Source organism: Elephas maximus, chromosome 18 (assembly GCF_024166365.1).
Source record: "Elephas maximus indicus isolate mEleMax1 chromosome 18, mEleMax1 primary haplotype, whole genome shotgun sequence".
Classification (NCBI taxonomy): Eukaryota; Metazoa; Chordata; class Mammalia; order Proboscidea; family Elephantidae; genus Elephas; species Elephas maximus.
This window is the reverse complement of record NC_064836.1, coordinates 17,625,978-17,653,499: the sequence shown is the minus strand read 5'-3', so window position 1 is coordinate 17,653,499 and position 27,522 is coordinate 17,625,978. Positions and strand designations below refer to the sequence as shown.

General features: G+C 39.8%; 1 protein-coding gene across 5 annotated transcripts in view; it reads right to left on the bottom strand.

Annotated features, from left to right (window-relative positions):
• Nucleotides 1–537: 537 nt before the first annotated feature.
• The window catches only part of LOC126061336 (complement receptor type 1-like), a 130,689-nt gene continuing 103,704 nt past the window's right edge, over nucleotides 538–27,522 (bottom strand). For 3 of the 5 annotated variants that reach the window (XM_049857835.1, XM_049857837.1, XM_049857836.1), the window contains 4 exons: nucleotides 20,206–20,229; nucleotides 9,336–9,411; nucleotides 3,279–3,383; nucleotides 538–889 (listed from right to left, as the gene is read on the bottom strand). In XM_049857835.1, the coding sequence (XP_049713792.1) occupies nucleotides 823–889; nucleotides 3,279–3,383; nucleotides 9,336–9,411; nucleotides 20,206–20,229 (272 nt within the window). In that variant the 3' untranslated portion in view covers nucleotides 538–822. The remainder of the gene's footprint in view (nucleotides 890–3,278; nucleotides 3,384–9,335; nucleotides 9,412–20,205; nucleotides 20,230–27,522) is intronic. The other 2 variants (XR_007513767.1, XR_007513768.1) reach the window with 1 other exon arrangement.

The window sequence follows — 27,522 nt, the reverse complement described above, 5'->3', positions numbered from 1 at the left end:
ATATTGCCCCTTTGATCTCCTATAATTGATTTTTCTAGGGAGCACATTTCTCTCAGGTGTTATGTTTATATTATGGCTTTTTTGTTTGGCTGGGTAGTGGTTTCCTGGAATGGTTTCAGTTCCAGGTCATAAGGGTGTCTTGCGGCCATAGTCTTGGGGGTTCCTCCAGGCTCTGTCAGACCAGTAAGTCTGGTCTGTTTTGTGAATTTGATTTTTCATTTGGAGATTTAAGAATAAATGAAATTTTGATAAGTCCATTCACTCAAGTATTTACTGAGTACTTCTCATTTGATTAACTCTATGCTCAGAGTTTTTGGGAAATTCAAAAAAGTGGTCTCTACTCACAAGAAGTTTATAATTTAGTGTGGGAGAGAACACATATGTATGCACAATGGCATATGAATGACTAATGAATGTTTGAAGAACGAGTGAATGAGGCAGTGAATCAGTACAATACAGTTACATAGGCAGAAAATGATACATGAATGTCACAAGGCTATATGACTGGAAGCAAATAATGGCTCGAATACTATGGGATGTGTTTATGATACAGAGTTTTTTAATGGCTGAAAATGGCTGTCATTTGTGAAAAAAGCAAGATACAATATTGTACAGTTAATATAATCTCAAGGTACAATCCTGCAAATGTAAAATAATAGTCAAAGAAACTTACTATTAACCACCCTGCAGAAGTTATTATAGGCCATTTTTCTATTTTTTGTATTTATAGTTTCTGTTTTCAGTGAGCACATATTCCTTTTACAAGAAAACAGTTTATTTTAAAAATGGCATAGTCAGGAAATGCAGTGAGTTCCAGAGACGTCACTTTGGGCTGGAGACGTTCAAGACGACTTCTTGGGTGAATGAGTTCTGAGCTGAATCAGTGGACCTTAAGCAGGAAGAAAGGTAGAAAGGTATTTTAGGCAGATAAACTGACAGAAATGATATTTTAAACACATTTGTGGAATGTTTTTTTTAAAACGAACTCTTGTGAAGAGAGCCACCACCCTGGCTGTCCATGTTTGTTTTCCGTGTTTATATTTATTTGGTGGCAGCACAGCTGACCAGATGGGTGTTGCCCGACTTTTCTCTCACAGCTCCCCAGCCTTAAAGGAAACAAACAGCGCATTAGCCCGAAAGCCTCAGAGGGCTAACGTAAGGTGCCCCTGAAAGTGCAATATACCCTGTCTTATTACCTGAAAATCTGTGTTATTTCTTCTGCTCCCGTGTAATATGTATTTGTGTTGATAAAGAAATCATGCTTTTGTCCTTTCAAACTATTGGAATAACTTTAAAGCTTCAAAAAGTAAAATAGCAATTCTGAATTTTTAAAAAACAATGTGTATTTCATTTGCTTCCTTAAATAGTAATGAAAAACAAGCTATAAGGTGGACGCAAAGTGATTAGTTAGAAGCCAGATAATAAAAGAGGGCACTGTAAGTTCATCTATGTTACAGGAGAAAATAAGACACAACTAGTCTGCGTTTATGTGTTTAGAAAAATTTGAGTTGCCTATGGGGCCCTGGCGGTGCAGTGGTTAAGTGCTCAGCTGCTAAATGAAAGGTCAGTGGTCTGAACCCACCAGCTGCTCCAGTGGAGAAAGATGTGGCAGTCTGCTTCCATAAAGATACAGGCTTGGAAACCCTCTGGGGTAGTTCTGCTCTGCCTTACAGGTAGTTCTGCTCGCTATGGATCAGAATCAGCTGGATGGCAATGGATTTATACCTGTATCTTGGTTAAGGATAAAATGCCTCACCCACCCCCCTCACCTTTCCTACGGCCCCTTCTGCTGTCCTGTAAAGAATTTAGGATTTCTAATGTGCGCGCATAGATATAAGATGCCAGGTTAAGGTCAGTACACGTCGAAAGGGGAAGGAGATAGAGTAGACAGGAAGGAAATATCCTAACAAATGCAGTGCTTCTGCTTCTGCTTCCTATGCATGTGGCCAAATTCCTTTCTGGGGCATATTGTGCTATCGTTTCTGAAAGTGCCCCGATGGGCCTTATGGGTAGGACGTTTTAGGTCTCCTCGGCAGCCAGAATGAGCAAAGACCAAATGAGTTGCACTGTATGATAAAGAAAAATGGAGTTCTGAATTTGCAAGCAGTCTTAGAGTCAAAATGAGGAACTTTGAGAGTAAAGAGTTGAACAATAGGGAAGACTGTTTAGCAAGAGAGCCCTGGGGAAGGGTGGTAAGCCAAGGCTTAAAGGGGACCTAGCCAGTGAAAGTTTTCTTTCTTAGCCAGTGAGAAAGTCTTCATGGTAGGCCAGAATAGATTCCACAGCACACAACAGCAACCTGATACAATTCAGGCATTGCCATTCTTCTGGTAAAGGGTCAGGTAGCAAATATTTTCGGGTTTGTGGGTCTTATGGGTCTCTGTTGCAACTCCTCAATTCTGCCGTTATAGTGTAGAAGCAGCCATAGACACTTAAATAAAGAATGGGTGTGACTGTGTTCCAGTGAAACTTTATTTACAAAAACAGGTGGCCCACTGGATTTGCCCCACAGGTCATGGTTTGCGGACCTCTGGTATAGCTGGTTATTTTTTAGTTCAGTGATATCTGATATTCAGTTCTATGTTGTGTGCTGCTTTGGGTTGTGGTATAATCTCCCTTTTCACCCCAAACCTTTAGCAAACAATTCTGTAACCACCTGTGGTGAGGCTCCTTTGGGTAAGTTGAATGAAGGGATAGATAGGATCAGCACAAGCAGAGGAGGACAGAAAGCAGAGAGCCGCGTAAGAGGCCAGGTGAAGTGCAGAGGTAGAGAGCTCAGTGAAGGTTTGAAACCAGGGGAAGGGTAAAGCCGCAGTATCCACAGGATCCTTCAGAGACCCTCAGGGACAATTGTTGTCCATTTGCACATTTGAGGGAAGCTGAAGGATATAGAGCCATGCCAGGCGGCAAATGCTGGGGTTCCCCAAGAAAAGGAAAAACTTGCGACTTCTCAAAGGTTGACAGTATTAGTATGCAGATACATAGATAGGGTTGCTATGAGTCGGATCGACTCGACGGCACTGGGCTTTTTTTTTTTTCTGGTTTGTGCACAGCACTGATGGAGTCATCACCCTCAAACCCCGGCAAATAATCATCCAAGAAAAGAAAGAAACAAGAAGTGGGTTCTGGCTCCTGAATATTATTTTTTTAATTCTTTGGTATCAGTGACTCAGGGCATCTACTGCAAATCATACTCAAATCCATTTTTTATATTTGAGTTATTGAAAAAACTTTGAATTCAATATGTGTACTAAACATTAATATAATAAATTAGGTACCTGCTATTTTCCTGATTTGGTTGCAGAGGTTGAGGATGAACATGGCTGCCTTCGTGAGGACTTAACTGGAAAATCGCTTCTTTAGACTTTTCCTTTGTATTATTGCTAATTGGCAGAGGAGAAAAATAGGAAAATATCTTCATCACATAAGTTTCAGTTTTGAAAGAAATTAGTCAATAGCTTTCATTTTGAAATTTAGGGTACAATTTGCCTCAAGTTCCTAAAACCACTACAAGATCTATAAAAGGAAAGGCATACCAAAACCCTATCTTTCAGTGCTAAGTAAAAGCTTAGGTTAGGAAGCAGTACTAAAATTTTCCTATGTAATTTGTCAAAAGACTCTAAGTTGTTTATGGATAAGCATCCATGCATTAAAACAACACACTTCGTTATTTCCAAAATAATTTTGGTTAGTAAATACTGCCAGCCACAGGATCGTGACACTCAGGCTGCACTGCTGACTTACACAAGACCTCTTTTTCCCTAGAACTGACAATACATGCTCTGTTTTCTGTACAAGCAACGCACAGCTAGGAGAGCAGCGGTAGCTCTCATGAGGGCAGGAGAACTGACAGCAAAAGGAAGCACTGAATCACATCTTAATTTTAGTAAGAGCAATCATGTATAAATAACAATAGTAACGTTTTCGGGCACTTACCATAAGTGAGGCATTGTGTGAAGTGAGGTAGTAGCTATTATTATCAGTAGTTTACAGGCAAGGAAAATGAAGCTTAGAGAGGATAATCTCTTACTCAGGTCCAACACCTAATAAGGGACTGTGAACACAGCCCATGCTTTTAACTTCTATTCATTCTACACTGCTTCTTTGGAGGTCATTTAATAAGTACTGCTTTTTACATAAATAAAATGGTAATACAATAACACTGCTTCTAGACTTTAAGTATACATTGGTACAGTAAAACCTGCAAAAGCCGAAACCTTTGTAAGGTGGAAACCTGTCAGAGAAGGAAAACTAAAATATGTTCCACTAAAACAAGCAATAGAAAAGTGCTAAGACGGCTCCCTGTTAAAGGCAGAAAACTTGCAAGACCCAGAAAAACAAGGCAGTCCTGTCGAGTTCAGGTCTCACCAGTTTCACTACATTAGGAATTTAAGAAGGAAAGCACAAGAGTTGACTCCTTTCACCACTTACCACTGCTTCCATATCACTCAGTTACTCTTTCAGGGCAATTAGAATGACGGCAGCATTTGAGACAAACAAGACTGTGAGTTAGAGGCCCAAGTATTCACAGGATGAGGAAGGGCAAATTTGAGATCCCCCGACAGGAAGAGTAGAGGGTTGTACAGCCAGGTAGGGTGAGCATCAAAGGAGTGGTGATTAAGTGTTAAAGGAGTAGTGTCCTGGAAGTAGTCTTAGGTGATAAATTTTTTTTTTTTCCCAGCCTGGGGGTGGGTGGGGTGTGAGAGCATAGGACCTCAGTGAGTGATGTTAGATGAATGGAATTTCTGTTGGTTAACAGCAGTTAACGTGAACATAGGAAAATGCAGGGAGTCTTTACAGAGGGTGGTTCTAATAGTTTTATCACTCCAAGCACACCATTGAAAGCTTAAACATTTTATTTGACTATAGACAGGAAGCCTGTTTTTGATAGAAATGGGAACCGGTTAGAGCCAGATAAAAGAGGCAAGTAAAAATGTGCTGTGTATGGAGACGGCCAAACAGTGTTTCTTCTGTGTACGGTCGATGCATGATTCATCTTGCTTCACATTTTTCTCAAATTATTTACATAGTACATTCACAGTGAAATATCAAAACGTGCAGATAGCAGCATTTTTTTTCACTAGTGAAATGTTGAGCCCATGAGGTAAATCACAGGAAGAACTTGCAAGTCTGTGAGTGGACAGAAAAGCTTTCACTAAACTCTCTATGGACAGATGCCTCTACAAAACTGTTTTAATTTTCTTATAAACTACCAGCTCAGAGGAGAGTCAAAAAGAAGAGATTGTATATTGTTTCTAGAGAGATAGTGGCTCAATATACTCGAGATGTTAAAACAAACCCAATAAAACATGGAAATCAAAAAGAATATTTTAAGAAAAAAGCAGGAAATATTATTGTAACTCTGCACTACATGCAATTCTGGACACTGAATTCCAGTGACAGAGAATTGGTTTCAGAAGTGGGCAGCTAAAATTTCCAAATGCACGGGTATAACGGGTTCAGGGTTTTGAATCAGATGATCTTTTTAAAGCCATAACTCCTAACAACTTTGTACTGGTGTGATTTTAAGCAAGTCACTGAATTTCTGTGCATCTTGGGATCTTCTCTGCTTTGGGGTAACAATATTATTGGGTGTACCTACCTCACAGAGCTGCTTTGAGGACCAAAGAAGAGAGTAAATGGAGAGCATTTATTTAACAAATTGCTGTCTAGGTGTTAACTGTTGCTATTCTTACTATTAATCTTGACTGCTGTTAAGTATAGATCAAAACCATTAAATAAAAATGATTTTGAGTGTCTAGATCTCTATGAGTCAGAATTGACTTGATAGCAATGGGTTTTGGGGGTTTAAAGGTGGTCCCTGCTGACAAAGAGCACCTAGTCTAGGAAGGGGCATGGTGAGGAGGATGGTGGAGATAAGAAGACAAGAGATGATGCTAGCAGAGCGTAGGCAAGGCTGCTGAGCGGAAGGCCACAGAGTAGTCAGACGTCCTGAATCTGCAAAGCTGATGACTAAGAAGGTGTAGGGAATCATTAATAATTTGACATAAGCCTGAAACGGATTGGCTCACCAAGTTCAGTGTTGGTGAGCAGTAAAACAGTGAGCATCCTTGAAATTTGGGGTAACTTTATGGCAATATTTAACTTGGTAAGGAGTTGCACCAGAATTCCCAGAGCAAGAAGAAGCATGGCAGATATACCTATCAACATCCTTCAGTCTCCAGGCAGAACACCACGGGTGCTTGCTGGATTTAGCCTTGGCATCCTCCCAACACGGCACCACAGACAGCACAGACCAAAGATAAAATGAATCTTAGATTTCCCTGCATTTCCTGCCTCAGCCCATTGAGTGTCATTTGTGACTGCTATTTTATGCCCCTGCTACTGCTGGGTATGCCCCTGCCACCTCATTTATGGCCACACTTCCTTGCCCTCTCTAACTCTCTAAACAGGACATTTAAAAAAAAAAAAATCCTTTTTTTCAAAAAGCACAAGCAGTCTGAAGGTTTACTAAGAAACCAACATGAGACAAAAATAAAAATACACACACATACACACAGAAATGATGTCACCACCTTAACTGTCCTATTAAAGATCTGTCCCTCCACATTCCTGATCCTTCCTCATGTTGCTCTATTTTTTTATAGCCTTTATCTTCCTTTGCTGATTAATTTATTGTCTCTCTCTCTCCACTAAAGAGAATAATGTAAGCTCCCTGAAAACAGGGATTTTTGTCAATTACCTTCACCTGTGGATGGATAACAAGCCCCTGGCACGACGAAGTGGTCAATAAATATTTGCTTAATGAATCAGTGTACTAAACACTGCTTCAGAGAGTTACCACAAAAGGAAAAATTGATGGGCTCCTGGATTATGTACTGTATCAAAGGAGACGTCAGCTCACATCCTTCCAGACCTGGTTGGATCGTGGGCCTCACACGGAGCATGCCATCTGGGGCTACTCTTGAAGCTGTTTTTGGCTCTGCGATGGACCGCTCTTCCGGTTACGTGACCCCAGGAAGGTCTTCACTCTTGTATTCGGCATCTCTCACATGACACCTTCTTAACCATGAGGACGTTTATGTATTCCTCTTCCTATGAGGAAAGCCTGAGCTCCTGATAGGGAATATTTGAGCCTGTCTACATAGCCATACCTGCTTAGTTTATCAGCTTTACCCACTCATCAGAGTATGACAGCATGATTAATCAGCCCAGTAACTTCCAAGAAAAGGGACTTCTGCACCCTGATTACTTAATATCCATCCCCATTTTAGTTAGGCATTATTTCCAAGATGAAAATAAATCCCAAGAATTGGTTTACTTGGGTATTTGGGAAGTTTATCTCTGTAACCTTTGAGGCTAAAGAGGACCACGGTCTTCTTTCACAGCATATACCTGAATGTCACTGATCAGAGAAAGAACGATTGTGCCATGGACATTATACTTTTAGAGAATGTGAAAAAAAGAGGTGTCTTTTAAGAGATGGAAAGTACTTCATGAAGAAATGGTGTATGACTGGAGGCTATTTAGAGAGGTAACAGCCAAACCAATAATTTCTATGGAAATTATGGAATGGTTATCAAGTGTTGTTTATGTCTGAGGATTACTAATATGAGGAAATGAGCTTAAATATGTGGTTAAAACAAGTCAATAGTTAGATGGAATTCAATCCTCCAGTTTATGAACAAGGAATGGGGCATAGGAGATGAGGAATGAAGTCATTGGAAAGGAGATGGGAGATCATCTTGAATATCTCCAACAGGAAGAAATAATCATTTGCCCTTGATGGTTTTAACCAAAGACTAGTACCTAATTAGAAAATCAGTAGCTTCAACCACTCTAATTCAACCTTAGTTAAAAGAAAAAAAAATTAACCAACAAATTACCCAAACCCAAACCAAACCCACTGCTATTGAGTCGATTCCAACTCATACCAACCCCATAGGGTTTCCAAGGCTGTAAATCTCTACGGAAGCAGGCTGCCACATCTTCCTCCAGCAGAGCCACTGCTGGTTTCAAACTGCCAACCTTCTGGTTAGCAGTTGATCACTTTAATCACTGTGCCACCAGGTCTCCTTAACAAATTAAGGAACTACTTGATGAGAAACTTTAAGGGAAAAAAGTTATTTATTACACAGTACTTTGCTAGTCTAAAGCATCAGGCTACTTACATTGTCTTGTGATGAAGAAGGACAGAGATTATTTACATGTCAAGCCACAAAAGGATAAAGATTTAACTTAAATTTAAATTTCTACTAATTCTTTATTGTGCAATTGAGCTCCTGACTAGGTTGTTTGCAAGTTCAGCTGTGATTTTCTACTTTAAAAAACTTTACTGTCATCTCCTGTGACATATCAAAATTTTAATTACTGTAAAGCTCGTTGTAGGAAATGTATTTGTTTAGAATGCTTGCTATAGAAACTGTTCACGTAAAATTACAAATTCTATTTCTCGTAAGAACAGAATTTGCTCATCAGCCTATAACATTTATCTCAAGGACTCTGATGTCACTAATTTTGTTATAATTAAACCAGCCAGCACAAAAGCTGCGTATATTCTCTTCTCGCTCTAAAATCTTTAGTTATTTGTTTAAAAATTTAATCCTTGAAAGGTATTTGAAAGTTTAAAAAGTGGCATTTATAAAAGATTTACTTTTTAATATGCAATGCAGTGTCTCAGTTCTTCCATGCTGGCAGCTTGTGATATGTGTGTCAGCAGGACATACACTCTAACTCCAGTGCCATGATAAGTTCTGTGTTTTGAGGCCAGTGCCTGGACTATCTCAGCAAAACTAGGATCTCAGCTTCTTCATCAATACCTTTTTAAAATTCTCTCTGCTTTTTTTTCTCTTAGTGTAAAACCTATTCCTTAAAATTCTAAGCTTTTTTAAAAAGTGTTCTTAATACCATGTTTATCTCCCTTATTCTGAACACTCCTCTATTCACAGTGTATGTCAAGGGTCCTTTTTACAAAAATTTCCACATCTATTTTTTATTTATATAGCAAAGGGCTTTTTTTTTTTTTTTAGGTTTTCTTTTCTTTTCCTTTGGCTTTTAAGAAGTGGCAGTTACAGTTTTGAATATTTTCTGGGAGAAGCAGCTGAACTTACTCTGGCGCAGTGGTTAAGAGCTCAGGCTGCTAACCAAAAGATTAGTAGTTGGAATCCATTAGGCCGCTCCTTGGAAACCCTATGGGGCAGTTCTACTCTATCCTGTAGGGTCACTATGGGTTGGAATCGACTTGATGGCAATGGGTTTTTGGTTTGGGGCTTTTTTTTCAGGGTTTTTTTTTTTTTTTTTTTTCCTTCCCTTTAGTTTCAAAGAAGTGGCAGTTACAGTTATGAACATTTTCTAGGAGAGCTGGCTGAACTTACCATTTTTTGCGCATGAGAAATATCCAGCAGGGAACAACCATGGATAAAACAAAGAAGAACGTACCAAAGAAAATACCTAGGCAGTAAAACAAAGTAATGAATGCATGGAAAATATAACCCCTAAGTTTTAAACTCTGTCTTAATATCTAATCTCATTAGAGGTGCCGTGATTTTTTTTTTCCTGTACTATAAATTATTTTTTAAACACTCCCCCACACAGGTTTATCTTTCAGATGTCTCCCCTACTCCAGATTTAATGTAGAGTACCAGTCTTACTCCCATAAGGCTATTGTTAAGGGGTGAGCAGAACAGTTTTGTAACCTTTAGTCCAACAGCAGCCTTTCAATACGTGGGTGGTAAGAACCAGCACTGGGGCTCCTGGGCTCCAGCTCTACTCATCCTGTACATGCCTCTTGCACAAGGCGTAAGGCACAGACCATCCTACACAAGAGAGCCTACTAATTCTCTTTGAAGAAAACTTATCACAAAACTATTTCTATGATATAGGCAGATCACAGAAATAGGCTTGGAAAACCAGTCTTTGTGCCTTTCAATTTGTGTAAGTGGTCATGACTACCATCCAGAATCATGTTCCCAGGTTATAAGCCAAATAGGAAGTTCTGTTCTCTAGTCACATTTAAATAAAGAATTTTTGATACCGAAGAATGATTATTCATTTATGATGTTGCAACAAAAGTAAAGAACCTACGATGAAGGGTCCTTACTCTACATGCATATGAGGATACCTGTTTCATAACACCATGCTGTCGTTGAGTCGGTTCTGACCATAGCAACCATAAGTACAACAGAACGAAACACTGACCAGTCCTGCGCCATCCTTACAATTGTTGCTATGTTCGAGCCCATCATTGCAGCTACTGTGTCAATCATCTCGTTGAGGGTCTTCCTCTCTTTCGCTGACCCTCTGCTTTCCCAAGCTTGATGTCTTTTTCCAGGGACTGATCCTTCCTGATAACATGCCCAAAGTAAGTAGATGAAGTTTAGCCATGCTTGTTTCTAAAGAGCATTCTGGTTGTACTTCTTCCAAGACAGATTTGTTTGTTCTTCTGGCAGTCCATGGTATATTCAATATTCTTTGCCAACACCAAAATTCAAAGGTTTTCCTTAATCATTGTCTAGCTGTCACTTACATACAAGGCGACTGAAAACAGCATGGCTTAGGTCAGGTGCACCTCAGTCCTTAAAGCGACATCTTTACTTTTGAACTTTTTTTTTTTTTAAATTGTGCTTTAGGGTGAAAGTTTACAGCTCAAGTTAAATCTCTTATACAAAATTTTATACACATGTTGTCATGTGACACTAGTTGCAATCCCTGCAATGTGACAACACATTCCCCCTCTCCACCCCAGGTTTCCTGTGTCCACTTTAAGGAGGTCTTTTGCCGTAGATTTGACCAATGCAATATGTCATTTGATTTCCTGACTGCTGCTTCCGTGGACGTTGATTGCAGATCCAAGTAAAATGAAACCCTTGACAACTTCAATCTTTTCTCTGTTTGTCATGATGTGGCTTATTGGTCCACTTGTGAGGATTTTTATCTTCTTTGTGTTGAGGTGTAATCCATACTGAAGGCTGTAGTCTTTGATGTTTATCAGTAAGTACTTAAGTCCTCTTCACTTTCAGCAAGCAATGTTATATCATCCGCACATCTCAGGTTGTTAATGAGTCTGCCTCCAATCCTCATGCTGAGTTCTTTCTTCATATGGTCCAGCTTCTCAGATTATTTGCTCAGCATATAGATTGAATAAGTATGGTGAAAGGATACAACTCTGTCACACACCTTTCCTGATTTTAAACCATGCGATATCCTCTTAGTCTGTTTGAACAACTGCCTCTCCATCTATGTACAGGCTCCTCATGAGCACAATTGAGTGTTCTGGAATTCCCATTCTTGCCAATGTTATCCATAATTTGTTATGATCCACACAGTCAAATGCCTTTACATAGTCAACAAAACACAAGTAAACATCTTTCTGGTACTCTCTGCTTTCAGTCAAGATCCATGTGACATCAGCAACGATATCCCGTCCTCTTCGGAACCCAGCTTGAATTTCTGGCACTTCCCTGTCAATGTACTGCTGCAATTGTTTTTGAATTATCTTCAACCAAATTTTACTTGTGGGTGATATTAATGATATTGTTGGATAATTTCCGCATTCTGTTGGATCACCTTTCTTTGGAATGGGCACAAATATGGATCTCTTCCAGTTGGTTGGCCAGGTAGCTGTCTTCCAAATTTCTTGGCATAGACAAGTGAGCACCTCCAATACTGCACCTGTTGAAACATCTCAACTGATATTCTGTCAATTCCTGAAGTCTTGTTTTTCACCAATGCCTTCAGCTTGGACTTTTTTCCTTCACTACCATTGGTCCTTGATCATAGGCTACCTCCTGAAATGGTTGAATGTCAGCCAATTCTTTTCGGTACAGTGACTCTGCATTCCTTCCATCTCTTTTGATGCTTCCTGTATCGTCCGTTGTTCAATATTTTGCCCATATAATTCTTCAATATTGCAACTTCAATGTTGCAATTTATTCTTCAATTCTTTCAGCTTGAGAAATGCTTAGTGTGTTCTTCCCTTTTAGTTTTCTATCTCCACGTCTTCGCACATGTCATTGTAATACTTCACTTTGTCTTCTCGAGCTGCCCTTTGAAATCTGCTTAGCTCTTTTACTTCATCATTTCTTCCATTCGTTTTAGCTGCTCTACGTTCAAGAGCAAGTTTCAGAGTCTCTTCTGACATCCATTTTGATCTTCTCTCTTTCCTCTTTTTTAAATGACTTTTTGCTCTTTTTCATGTATGTCCTTGATGTCATTCCACAACTCATGTGGTCTTCAGTCCTTAGTGTTCAATGCATCAAATCTATTCTTGAGATGGTCTCTAAATTCAGGTGGGATATACTTAAGGTATTTTGGCTATTTTCTTTGTAATTGAATTTGCAATAAAAGATATTTCAGAGATCCGGGGCCAAGATGGCGGACTAGGTGGACGCTACCATGGATCCCTCTTGCAACAAAGACTCGGAAAAACAAGGGAATCGATCACATACATAACAATCTACGAACTCTGAACAACAAGCACAGACTTAGAGACGGAAAACGAACAAATACGGGCAGACAGCGACTGTTTTCAGAACTAGGAGCCAGCTCACCAGGCAGGTGACCTTCGGAGCTCGATCTGGGGCAGAGCCCAGGGGGGCAGACGGCACAGAAAGGGGGCCCACCCCTTCCCCCCAGAACCCATCCCGGGAGGAAGTCTAGCAGGTTGGTGTGGGCGGCGTAGGGGCCCAGCCAGAGGGAGAAGCACCCGGGAGGCAGTGACTGATCTGGGAGGGGGGAGAACAGCGTCCCAGCTGGGGTGCCGTCCCGCCGGGAGTTAGGCGAGAAGCCGACGGGGCGCGAGCGGGGGGGGGTCAACTATATTTCCCTAAAGTGACCCCAGGGCGGGGCCCACACGTTCATGCGGGAAGACGCACACCCAGTCCGCACGTGCGGCGCGGCACACCAGAGGGAGAAATCCCCGGAAGTGTCTGGTCTCAAAGCAGGGAAAGCAGCATCACAGACGGGGAGCCATTCCGCTGGGATCTGGGTGCGCGTGCGCGCGTGGGCGGGGCATGAGCGCGGGGTCCATTTTTATTACCCTGAATTGACCCAGGGGGCGGGACCACCTGGTCGTGCGAGTCACGCCCTCCCAGTTTGCGCGAGAGGTGTGGCACACCGGAAGGAGAAGTCCCCGGGAGGAAGTGATTGGTCCCGAAGCGCAGAAAGTAGTGTCCCAGACGGGGTGACGTCCTGCCAGGACTTGGGCACGCGCACGAGCGGGGCGTGAGCGCGGAGTCCATTTTTATTGCCCTGAATTGACCAGGGGGCGGGCCCACCTGGCCGTGCAGGTGACGCCAACCCAGTTCGCGCGAGAGGTGTGGCGCTCCGGAAGTAGAAGTCCCCAGGAGGAAGTGACTGGTTCCGGAACGGGGAAAGCAGCGTCTCAACCCGGAAGTCATCCCGCTGGGATTTGGGCGCACGCACGGGCGGGGCGTGAGCGCGGGACCCAATTATAATCGCCTGAATAGACCCTGGGGGCGGGCCCACCCGTTCGTGCGGGAAACGCCCACCCAGTGCCCACGAGCGGTGCCGCGCACCAGAGGAAGTCCCCAGGAGGAAGTGACTGGTTTCCGAGCAAGGAAAGCAGTGTCCTAGCCAGGGACCCGTCCAGCCCAGATTTTGGCAAACGGGGGCGGAGCGTGAACGTGGTGTTCAGCTCTATATTCTGTGGTGCTACACTCCTAGCTCTCAGATCCCTCCCACACCCTCCTCAGGCGACCCCATTAACATCCGAATACCCGGAGCCAGAGAGAGAATTCAGATAGGGATCTGACTGCATTTTTTTTTAGCTGACTACTTGGAAAATCTAGTTTCCCAGTGATGGCTCGGAGACAGCAGTCCATATCAAACCACATAAAGAAACAGACCATGACAGCTTCTCCAACCCCCCAAACAAAAGAATCAAAATCTTTCCCAAATGAAGATACAATCCTGGAATTATCAGATACAGAATATAAAAAACTAATTTACAGAATGCTTAAAGATATCACAAATGAAATTAGGATAAATGCAGAAAAAGCCAAGGAACACACTGATAAAACTGTTGAAGAACTCAAAAAGATTATTCAAGAACATAGTGGAAAAATTAACAAGTTGCAAGAATCCATAGAGAGACAGCATGTAGAAATCCAAAAGATTAACAATAAAATTACAGAATTTGACAACGCAATAGAAAGTCAGACGAGCAGACTCGAGCAATTAGAATGTAGACTGGGACTTCTGGAGGACCAGGGAAACAACACCAACATAGCTGAAAAAAAATCAGATAAAAGAATTAAAAAAAATGAAGAAACCCTAAGAATCATGTGGGACTCTATCAAGAAGGATAACTTGCGAGTGATTGGAGTCCCAGAACAGGGAGGGGGGACAGAAAACACAGAGAAAATAGTTGAAGAACTCCTGACACAAAACTTCCCTGACATCATGAAAGACGAAAGGATATCTATCCAAGATGCTCATCGAACCCCATTTAAGATTGATCCAAAAAGAAAAACACCAAGACATATCATCATCAAACTTGCCAAAACCAAAGACAAACAGAAAATTTTAAAAGCAGCCAGGGAGAAAAGAAAGGTTTCCTTCAAGGGAGAATCAATAAGAATAAGTTCAGACTACTCAGCAGAAACCATGCAGGCAAGAAGGGAATGGGACGACATATACAGAGCACTGAACGAGAAAAACTGCCAACCAAGGATCATATATCCAGCAAAACTCTCTCTGAAATATGAAGGAGAAATTAAGATATTTACAGATAAACACAAGTTTAGAGAATTTGCAAAAACTAAACCAAGACTGCAAGAAATGCTAAAGGAGATTGTTTGGCCGGATGACCAATAATATCAGGTACCAGCACAATACAAGGTCACAAAACAGAACGTCCTGATATCAACGCAACTCAAACAGGGAAAGCACAAAAACAAACAAATTAAGACTAATTCTAAAAAATAAATAAATAAACAAAATAATACACACAACAGGAAATCATGGAAATCAATAGATAAATGATCAAAATAATCAAAAAGAGGGACTAAATACAGGAGGCATTGAACTGCCAGATGGAGAGTGATACAAGGCGAAATAGAAGGATACAAGTTAGGTTTTTACTTAGAAAAATAGGGGTAAATAAAAAGGTAACCACAAAAAGGAATATCAATTCCATAACTCAAGAAAAAAGCCAAGGAAAACGTAACGACTCAATAAACACAAAGTTAAACATTATGAAAATGAGGATCTCACAAGCTACTAAGAAAAACGTCTCAGCACAAAAAAGCATGTGGAAAAATGAAATGGCCAACAACACACATGAAAAGGCATCAGAATGACAGCACTAAAAACTTACTTATCTATAATTACGCTGAATGTAAATGGACTAAATGCACCAATAAAGAGACAGAGAGTCACAGACTGGATAAAAAAACACGATCCATCTATATGCTGCCTACAAGAGACACACCTTAGACTTAGAGACACAAACAAACTAAAACTCAAAGGATGGAAAAAAATATATCAAGCAAACAATAAGCAAAAAAGAAGAGGAGTAGCAATATTAATTTCTGACAAAATAGACTTTAGACTTAAATCCGCCACAAAGGATAAAGAAGGACACTATATAATGATAAAAGGGACAATTGATCAGGAAGACATAACCATATTAAATATTTATGCACCTAATGACAGGGCTGCAAGATACATAAATCAAATTTTAACAGAATTGAAAAGTGAGATAGACACCTCCACATATATAGTAGGAGACTTCAACACACCACTTTCGGAGAAGGACAGGACATCCAGTAAGAAGCTCAATAGAGACACGGAAGACCTACTTACAACAATCAACCAACTTGACCTCATTGACTTATACAGAACTCTCCACCCAACTGCTGCAAAGTATACTTTTTTTTCTAGCGCACATGGAACATTCTCTAGAATAGACCACATATTAGGGCATAAAACAAATCTTTCCAGAATCCAAAACATCGAAATATTACAAAGCATCTTCTCAGACCACAAGGCAATGAAGCTAGAAATCAATAACAGAAAAACTAGGGAAAAGAAATCAAATACTTGGAAAATGAACAATACCCTCCTGAAAAAAGACTGGGTTATAGAAGACATCAAGGAGGGAATAAGGAAATTCTTAGAAAGCAACGAGAATGAAAATACTTCCTATCAAAACCTCTGGGACACAGCAAAAGCAGTGCTCAGAGGCCAATTTATATCGATAAATGCACACATACAAAAAGAAGAAAGAGCCAAAATCAGAGAACTGTCCCTACAACTTGAACAAATAGAAAGTGAGCAACAAAAGAATCCATCAGGCACCCGAAGAAAACAAATAATAAAAATTAGAGCTGAACTAAATGAATTAGAGAACAGAAAAACAATTGAAAGAATTAACAAAGCCAAAAGCTGGTTCTTTGAAAAAATTAACAAAATTGATAAACCATTGGCTAGACTGACTAAAGAAAAACAGGAAAGGAAACTAATAACCCGAATAAGAAACGAGAAGGACCACATCACAACAGAACCAAATGAAATCAAAAGAATCATATCAGATTACTACATAAAATTGTACTCTAACGAATTTGAAAACCTAGACGAAATGGATGTATTCTTGGAACAATACGACTTACCTAAACTAACACATTCAGAAGTAGAACAACTAAATAGACCCATAACAAAAAAAGAGATTGAAACGGTAATCAAAAAACTCCCAACAAAAAAAAGTCCTGGCCCAGATGGCTTCACTGCAGAGTTCTACCAAACCTTCAGAGAAGACTTAACACCATTACTATTGAAGGTATTTCAAAGTATAGAAAAAGACGGAATACTACCCAACTCATTCTATGAAGCTACCATCTCCCTGATACCAAAACCAGGTAAAGACATTACAAAAAAAGAAAATTTTAGACCTATATCCCTCATGAACATAGATGCAAAAATCCTTAACAAAATTCTAGCCAATAGAATCCAACAACACATCAAAAAAATAATACACCCTGATCAAGTGGGATTTATACCAGGTATGCAAGGCTGGTTTAATATCAGAAAAACCATTAATGTAATCCATCACATAAATAAAACAAAAGATAAAAACCACATGATCTTACCAATAGATGCAGAAAAGGCATTTGACAAAGTTCAACACCCATTTATGATAAAAACTCTAACCAAAATAGGAATTAAAGGAAAATTCCTCAACATAATAAAGGGCATATATGCAAAGCCAACGGCCAATATCACTCTAAATGGAGAGAACCTGAAAGCATTTCCCTTGAGAACGGGAACCAGACAAGGATGCCCTTTATCACCGCTCTTATTCAACATCGTACTTGAAGTCCTAGCCAGAGCAATTAGGCTAGACAAAGAAATAAAGGGTATCCAGATTGGTAAGGAGGAAGTAAAGCTATCACTATTTGCAGATGACATGATCGTATACATGGAAAACCCTAAGAAATCCTCCAGAAAACTACTGAAACTAATAGAAGAGTTTGGAAGAGTCTCAGGATATAAAATAAACATACAAAAATCACTTGGATTCCTCTACATCAACAAAAAGAACACCGAAGAGGAAATAACCAAATCAATACCATTCACAGTAGCCCCCAAGAAGATAAAATACTTAGGAATAAATCTTACCAAGGATGTAAAAGACCTATACAAAGAAAACTATAAAACTCTGCTACAAGAAATTCAAAAGGACACACTTAAATGGAAAAACATACCCTGCTCATGGATAGGAAGACTTAACATAGTAAAAATGTCTATTCTACCAAAAGCCATTTATACATACAACGCACTTCCAATCCAAATACCAATGTCATACTTTAAGGGAATAGAGAAACAAATCACTAATTTCATATGGAAAGGAAAGAACCCCCGGATAAGCAAAACATTACTGAAAAAGAAGAAGAAAGTGGGAGGCCTCACCCTACCTGATTTCAGAACCTATAATATAGCTACAGTAGTCAAAACAGCCTGGTACTGGTACAACAACAGGCACATAGACCAATGGAACAGAATTGAGAATCCAGATATAAATCCATCCGTTTATGAGCAGCTGATATTTGACAAAGGACCAGTGTCAGTCAATTGGGGAAATAATAGTCTTTTTAACAAATGGTGCTGGCATACCTGGATATCCATTTGCAAAAGAATGAAACAGGACCCATACCTCACACCATGCACAAAAACTAACTCCAAGTGGATCAAAGACCTAAACATAAAGACTAAAACGATAAAAATCATGGAAGAAAAAATAGGATCTACCCTAGGAGCCCTAATACAGGGCATAAACAGAATACAAAACATTACCAAAAATGATGAAGAGAAACCAGATAACTGGGAGCTCCTAAAAATCAAACACCTATGCTCATCTAAAGACTTCACCAAAAGAGTAAAAAGACCACCTACAGACTGGGAAAGAATATTCAGCTATGACATCTCAGACCAGCGCCTGATCTCTAAAATCTACATGACTCTGTCAAAACTCAACCACAAAAAGACAAACAACCCAATCAAGAAGTGGGCAAAGGATATGAACACACATTTCACTAAGGAAGATATTCAGGCAGCCAACAGATACATGAGAAAATGCTCTCGATCATTGGCCATTAGAGAAATGCAAATTAAAACTACGATGAGATTCCATCTGACACCAACTAGACTGGCATTAATTCAAAAAACACAAAATAATAAATGTTGGAGAGGCTGCGGAGAGACTGGAACTCTCATACACTGCTGGTGGGATTGTAAAATGGTACAACCACTTTGGAAATCCATTTGGCGTTATCTTAAACAGTTAGAAATAGAACTACCATACAACCCAGAAATCCCACTCCTCGGAATATACCCTAAAGATACAAGACCCTTCACACAAACAGATATATGCACACCCATGTTTATTGCAGCTCTGTTTACAATAGCAAAAAGCTGGAAGCAACCAAGATGTCCATCAACGGACGAATGGGTAAATAAATTGTGGTATATTCATTCACACAATGGAATACTACGCATCGATAAAGAACAGTGACGAATCTCTGAAACATTTCATAACATGGAGGAATCTGGAAGGCATTATGCTGAGCGAAATGAGTCAGTTGCAAAAGGACAAATATTGTATAAGACCACTATTATAAGATCTTGAGAAATAGAAAAAACGGAAAAGAACACATACTTTTGTGGTTAAAAAGGGGGGAGGGAGGTAGGGAGGGAGGGAGAGGGCTTTTTATTGATCAATCTGTAGATGGGAACTGCTTTGGGTGAAGGGAAAGACAACACTCAAAACAAGGAAGGTCAGCCTAATTGGACTGGATTAAAAGTAAAGAGGTTTCCGAGATAAAATGAAAGCTTCAAAGGTCAGCGAAGCAGGGGCTGGGGTCTGGGGAACTTGGTTTGAGGGGACTTCTAAGTCAATGGGCAAAACAATTCTATTATGAAAACACTCTGCATCCCACTTTGAATTGTGGCACCTGGGGTCCTAAATGCCAACAAGCAGCCATCTAAAATACATTAATTGGTCTCAACCCACCGGGAGCAAAGGCAAAGGAAGAACACCAAGGTCACACGACAACTAAGAACCCAAGAGACAGAAAGGGCCACTTGAACCAGAGACCTACATTATCCTGAGACCAGAAGAACTAGTTGGTGCCCGGCCACAATCGATGTTTGCCCTGTCAGGGAACACAACAGACAACTCCTGAGGGAGCAGGAGACCAATGGGATGCAGACCCCAAATTCTCATTAAAAGACCACACCTAATGGTATGATTGCGACTAGAGGAATCCCAGAGATAATGCTCCCCAGAACTTCTGATGGCACAGGACAGGAACCATCCCCGAAGACAAATCATCAGGCATGAAAAGGACTGGTCAGTGGGGGGGAGAGAGATACTGATGAAGAGTGAGCTAATTAAATCAGGTGGACACGGGAGAGTGTGTTGGCAACTCTTGACTGGAGGGGGGATGGGAAGATAGAGAGAGAGGGAAGATGGTAAAATTGGCACGAAACGAGAGACTGTAAGGGCTGACTCAATAGGGGGAGAGCAAGTGGGAGAAGGGAGTAAGATGTATGTAAACCTACATGTGACAGACTGATTGGAATGGTAAATGTTCACTTGAAGCTTAATAAAAATTAAAAAAAAAAAAAAGATATTTCAATCTATTCTTTTACATTTTATTTATTATAAGTAAATACTTACTGTTAGAAGATACTAGAGTTCCTCAGCCAGCCCTTAATAAAACTTACCAACTACGAGAACATCACGTGTGCCTAAAAGGAAGACAAAAGCCACAAAACATTAGTCTGGTGCACAACATGGTAAAACAGGATCTCTCAGTTATAGAGTGTTTTTCCAGCAGTCTTTTTTTTTTTTTTATTCAAATATAAAATGCCATTGGTTTCACGTAAGCAATCTCATTTTATCTTGTGCGATTAGTCAAACTTGTTTTTTCTTTTTTTTGATAAGTGATTTTTGTTTTTTATTGTGCTTTAAGGGAAAGTTTACAATTCAAGTCAGTTTCTCATACAAAAACTTAATACATATATTGTTATGTGACTCTGGTTGCTCTCCCTACAATGTGACAGCACGCTCCTTTTCTCCACTCTGTATTTCTTGTGTCCATTCAACCAGCTCTTGTTCCCCTTTGTCTTCTCATCTTGCCTCCAGACAGGAGCTGCCCACATAGTCTCATGTGTCTACTTGAGCTAGAAGCACACCCCTCACCTGTATCATTTTATGTCTTGTAGGTCAGTCTAATCTTTGTCTGAAGAGTTGACTTTGAGAATGGTTTTAGTTTTGGAATAACAGAGAGTCCAGGGGTCCCTCCACTCTCAGTCAGACCATTAAGTCTGGCCTTTTTACAAGAATTTGAGGTCTGCATCCCACTTTTCTCCTGCTCCATCAGGGATTCTCTGTTGTGTTCCCTGTCAGGAAAGTCATTGGTAGAAACTGGGCACCATCTAGTTCTTCCTGTCTCAGGCTGATGGACTGTCTGGTTTATGTGGCCCTTTCTTTCTCTTGGGCTGATATTTTCCTTGCGCCTTTGGTGTTCTTCATTCTCCTTTGCTCCATGTGGGTTGAGATAAGTTTGATGCATCTTAAATGGCCGCTTGCTAGCTTTTAAGACCCCAGATGCCACTCATCAAAGTGGGATGCAGAACATTTTCTTAATACACTTTGTTATGCAAATTGGCCTAAAGAAAAAAAAAATTGGCCTAGATGTCCCTAAAACCATGGTCCCCAGAGCCCCGCCCCTGCTACTCTGTCCCTCAAAGTGTTTGGTTGTATTCAGGAAACTTCTTAGCTTTTGGGTTAGTCCAGCTGTGCTGACTTCCCCTGTATTGTGTATGGTCCTTCCCTTTACCTAAAATAATTCTTGTCTATCTAATTAGTGAATTCCCCTCTCCTTTTTTCCCTCCCCACCCTCGTAACTACCAAGGAATGTTTTCTTCTGTGTTTAAAACTTTTCTTGAGGTCTTGTAATAGTGATCTCATACCCTATTTGTCCTTTTGCAACTGATTGATTTCACTCAACATAATGCCTTCCAGATTCCTCCATGTTATATTTCACGGATTCATCATTGTTCTCTATCGCTATGCTGTATTCCAGTGTGTGAATATACCATAATTTGTTTATCCATTCATCCGTTGATGGGCACCTTGGTTGTTTCCATCCTTTTGCTATTGTAAACAGTGCTGCAATGAACATGAGTGTGCGTATATCTATTTGTATGAAGGCTTTCATTTCTCTAGGGTATATTTCAAGGAGTGGGATCGCTGGATCATATGGTAGTTCTATTTATAGCTTCCTAAGAAAGTGCCAAAGCAATTTCCAAAGTGGTTGTACCATTTTACATTCCCACCATCAGTGTATAAGTGTTCCGGTCTCTCCACAACCTCTCCAACATTTATTATTTTGTGTTTTTTGGATTAATGCCAGCCCTGTTAGTGTGAAATGGTATCTCATTGTAGTTTTGATTTGCATTTCTCTAATGGCTAACGATTATGAGCATTTACTCATGTATCTGTTAGCCGCCTGAATGTCTTCTTTGGTGAAGTGACTGTTCATATCCTTTGCCCATTTTTAATTGGATTATTTGTCTTTTTGTTGTTGAGGTTTTACAGTATCTTGTAGATTTTAGAGATTAGACACTGATAGGCTTTGTCATAGGCAAAATTTTTTTCCCAGTCTGTAGGTTGTCTTTTTACTCTTCTGGTGAAGTCTTTGGAATAGCGTGTTTGATTTTTAAGAGCTCCCAATTATCTAGTTTTTCTTCAGCGTTCTTAGTAATGTTTTGTATACTGTTTATGCCATGTATTAGGGCTCCTAGCATTGTCCCTGTTTCTTCTTGCATGATCTTTATTGTTTTAGAGTTTATATTTAGGTCTTTGATCCATTTTGAGTTAGTTTTTGTGCATGGCGTGAGGTATGGTTCTTGTTCCATTTTTTTTGCACATGGATATAAAGTTAGGCCAGCACCATTTGTTAAAGAGACTGTCTTTTCCCCATTTAACTGACTCTGGACCTTTGTCAAATATCAGCTGCTCATATATGGATGGATTTATGTCTGGATTCTCAATTCAGTTCCATTGGTCTATGTATCTGTTGTTGTACCAGTAACAGGCTGTTTTGACTACTGTGGTGGTATCATAAGTTCTAAAATGAGGTAGTGTGAGGCCTCCCACTTTGTTCTTCTTTTTCAGTATGCTTTACTTATCTGGGGCCTCTTCCCTTTCCAAATGAAGCTGGTGATTTATTTCTCCATCTCATTAAAAAATGCCATTGGAATTTGGATCAAGATTGCATTGGATCTGTAGATTGCCTTAGGTAGAATAGACATTTTCACAATGTTGAGTCTTCCTATCCATGAGCAAGGTATGTTTTTCCACTTACATAGGTCCCTTTTGGTTTCTTGCAGTAGTGTCTTGTAGTTTTCTTTGTAGAGGTCTTTTATGTCTCTGGTTAAATTTATTCCTAAGTATTTTATCTTCTTGGGGGCTATTGTAAGTGGTATTGATTTGATGATTTCTTTGATGTTCTCTTCATTGGTGTAGAGGAATCCAACTGATTTTTGTATGTTTATCTTGTATCTTGATTCTTTGCTGAAACCTTCTATTAGTTCCAGTGGTTTTCTTGCTCCATGTGGGTTTTCTGTGTATAAGATCATATTATCTGCAAATAGGGATACGTCTTCCTTACCGCTTTGGATGCCCTTTATTTCTTTTTGTAGCCTAACTACCCTGGCTAGGACCTCCAGCATAATGTTGAATAAGAATGGTGAAAAAGGGCATCCTTGTCTGTTCTCAAGCAGAATGCTTTCAGCTCCTCTCCATTTAGGATGATGTTGGCTGTTGGCTTTGTATAAATGCTCTTTATTATGTTGAGGAATTTTCCTTCTATTCCTATTTTGCTGAGAGTTTTTAATCATGAATATGTGTTGGACTTTGTCAAATGCCTTTTCTGCCTCAATTGATAGGATCATGTGGTTCTTGTCTTTTATTTATGTGGTAGATTACATTGATTGTTTTTCTAATGTTGAACCATTCCTGCATACCTAATATGAATCCCACTTGGTCACAGTGAATTATTTTTTTGATATTGTTGAATTCTATTGGCTAGAATTTTGTTGAGGATTTTTGTATCTATGTTCATGAGGGACATTGGTCTGTAATTTTCTTTTTTGTGTGTATAGTTTTGGTATCAGGGTTATGCTGGCTTCATACAATGAGTTTGGGAGTATTCCATCCTTTTGTATGCTCTGAAATATCTTTACTGTTTCTCTTCTTAAATTAATATTTTTATCATAAAAGTAACATAATCGAAGTAGAAATTTGCATGACGGAAAAAATGAAAGATATTACCCATAATGGTAATACCCTGAGCATTCTGGTACATTCTCTCATGGTATGTTTTTCCATGCATCTAAGTTTTTACATAGTTTTTTTTTTTTTTTATGATACATAGAAATGCAAATTACATAGGGACAAACCAATATAATCAGTTCTAGTGGATGTATTATAGTTTATTTAGCATTTTCTATGCTTAAGTCATTTCTACTTTTATTATGAAACCCTTGATAAAAATACAAAAAAAAAATTTTGCATTAATTTTAAGTTTTTTCCTTTAACTATAAAAATTAATATTTTACATTAATTCGTTCAGATTCCTACAAGGGCTAATGGGCATGAACATTTGTATTATTCTCTACACATATTGAATACTTGTTTTTCATAAGGGCTTTTGCCAATTTATACTGGTACTTTCAACATAAATCAGGATATCATCATATTCTTACTTCTTATTGTTCACATAAAAACTTTTTTATTGGAGGCAGAGCCAAGATGGCGGAATAGATAGATGCTTCCGTCGAGCCCTCTTTACAACAAAGACCCGAAAAAACAAGTGAAACGAGTATATTTGTGACAAGCTGGGAGCCCTGAGCATCAAAAGCAAGCTTAGACAATGAACTGAGGGGCAGGGGGAGGAAGAGGCCGTTCAGAAGTGAGAGGAGTTACCTGACCTGAATCGCGGGGAGCCCTCAGGCACCATTCCCTGAGCGGTGGCTGCGGTGGCAGGCTGGCACTAGCATTCGGCTACAGTTCCTCAGAGAGAAGCAGCCAGCCACACAGCCCACTCACACCTCTGGAACCTGAGAAGAATGGCACTCCTGGCAAAAGCTAAGTACTTGCATATATTTTACTGTGTCCCCCCCCCCCCGCCCAAGCTGGCTTCAGCGGCTGAGTCCCTGGGACTGAGATAGACCCTGGTGAGCACCTAGAGCCATCCTTCTGGCCTTGGGGAAGGAAAAAATTTGCAACTGCAGGGAAAAGATAATTTGCTAGCTCCATTAACAGTGGGAGCTCAGGACAGAAGTGGCTCCTGTCCAGGCATAAACCGTCCGTGGACCTTGAACACCTTTCCCTTCTGCATGGACCTGTGTGGGCCTATGTTGGGAGAATAGGCCCTTGTTGGCAAACTCCAACCATTTCAGCTGTGTGGCGGAGAGGTGGGTGTTTGACGTTTGACATTGCTTTGCCTATTAAACAAGGTCCTCACCTACCCACAACAGGGACCTAAGGACTGGTAGCTGCACTCAGGTCACCCAGCCACCCACGACAGGGGTCCAAAGATGACTGGTACCTCCCAGTCTTTACAACCAAAAACTTTGGGTGCCCATGGTTTGTCTGCAGAACCCACCCACCAGCTTGCTCTAGGGAACAGGGACTCGTTTTCCTCAGAGACACTCGGGGTCTGTTCTCAGCTCCCTGCTTGTTCAGAGCGTGACCCCCTGCTGCAATCAGATACTGGTATATATGCCAATCATCCCTGCCCCTCTAAGACTGTAGGACAGAGCCTGTACCACACACTTGATATCGGCTACCTGGAAACCTGAGATGAATTCATACAAGAAAACTGAATGGACTCCTAGACTGAAATACCTGATAACAGCTCTAGCCTGCTGGGGACAGGACACCAGAGCTCCAAAGGTGAAAATAATCAAGCCAACTCACTCAAGCAACCCATAGGGGTGTACCAAAAGAAAACAAAGCAAGCAGCTATGACACAGTAAGCAAGCATAAACTAATACAATAACTTATAGATGGCTCAGAGACAACAGTCAATATCAAGTCACATAAAGACACAGGCCATGATCACCTCAACAGGCTCTCAAAACAAAGAATCCAGGGATCTTTTAGATGAAAGTGCATTCCTGGAATTACCAGATGCAGAATACAAAAGTGTAATATACAGAACCCTTCAAGACATCAGGAAGGAAATGAGGCAATACACAGAACAAGCCAAGGAACACACAGATAAAGCAACTGAAGAAATTAGAAAGATTATTTAAGAACATAATGAAAAGTTCAATAAAGTGGAAAAATCCACAGACAGACAGCAATCAGAAATTCAGAAGATTAACAATAAAATTACAGAATTAGATAACTCCATAGAAAGTCAGAGGAGCAGAATTGAGCAAGTAGAAGCTAGAATTTCTGAACTTGAAGATAAATCAATTGGCGCTAATATATTTGAAGAAAAATCAGGTAAAAGAATTAAAAAAAAATTAAGAAACCTAAGAATCACATGGGACTCTATCAAGAGAAATAATCTATGAGTGATTGGAGTACCAGAAGAGGGAGGGATAACAGAAAATACAGAGAAAATTGTTGAGGATTTGTTGGCAGAAAATTTCCATGATATTGTGAAAGATGAGAAGATATCTATCCAAGATGCTCATTGAACTCCACATAAGGTAGATCTGAAAAGAAAGTCACCAAGACATATTATAATCAAGCTTGCCAAAATCAAAGATAAAGAGACAATTATAAGACAAGCGAGGGGTAAAAGAAAAGTCACCTACAAGGGAGAGTTAATAAGAATAAGCTGGGACTACTTGGCAGAAACCATGCAGGCAAGGAGGCAATGGGAGGACATATTTAAAAAATCGAAGGAAAAAAATTGCCTGCCAAGAATCATATATCCATCAAAACTGTCAAATATGAAGGTGAAATTAAGACATTTCCAGATAAACACAAGTTGAGGGAATTAGTAAAAACCAAACCAAAACTACCAGAAATACTAAAGGGAGTTCTTTGGTTAGAAAATCAATAATATCAAGTATCAACCCAAGACTAAAACACTGGGCAGAGCAACCAGAAGTCAACCCAGATAGGGAAATCCAAAAAAACGAAGCAAGAAGAAGAAAAAAAAAAAAGCCCAACACAGGGTAATGGCGATGTTATTATATAAAAGAAGACAACATTAAAATAATAAAGAGGGACTAAGAAATGTAATCATACACCTTCCATATGGAGACCAAGATACGGCGATACAAAGAAATAAAAGTAAGTTTTAAATTTAGAAAAATAGGGGTAAATAATAAGGTAACCACAAAGGAGACAAACTATCCTACTCATAAAAATAAAATGCAAGGGAAAAATACAGACTCAGCAGAAACAAAATCAACAACAAATAGGAGGAAAGGACAATATATAAAGAAAATCCACTCAGCACGTAAAATCAAGTGGGAAAAAGAAACTGTCAACACACAAAAAAAGACATCAAAATGTTAGCACTAAATTCATACCTATCCATAATTACCCTGAAAGTAAATGGACTAAATGCACCAATAAAGAGACAGAGAGTGGCAGAATGGATTAAAAAACAAGATCCGTCTATATGCTGCCTACAAGAGACATACCTTAGACTTAGAGACACAAACAAACTAAAACTCAAAGGATGGAAAAAAATATGTCAAGCAAACAACAATCAAAAAAGAGCAGGAATGGCAATATTAATTTCTGACAAAATAGACTTTAAAGTTAAATCCATCAGAAAGGATAAGGAAGGACACTATATAATGACTAAAGGGACAATACGCCAAGAAGATATAACCATATTAAATATTTATGCACACAATGACAGGGCTGCAAGATACATAAAACAAACTCTATCAGCACTGAAAAGTGAGATAGACAGCTCCACAATAATGGTAGGAGACTTCAACACACCACTTTCGGTGAAGGACAGGACATTCAGAAAGAAGCTCAATAAAGACACG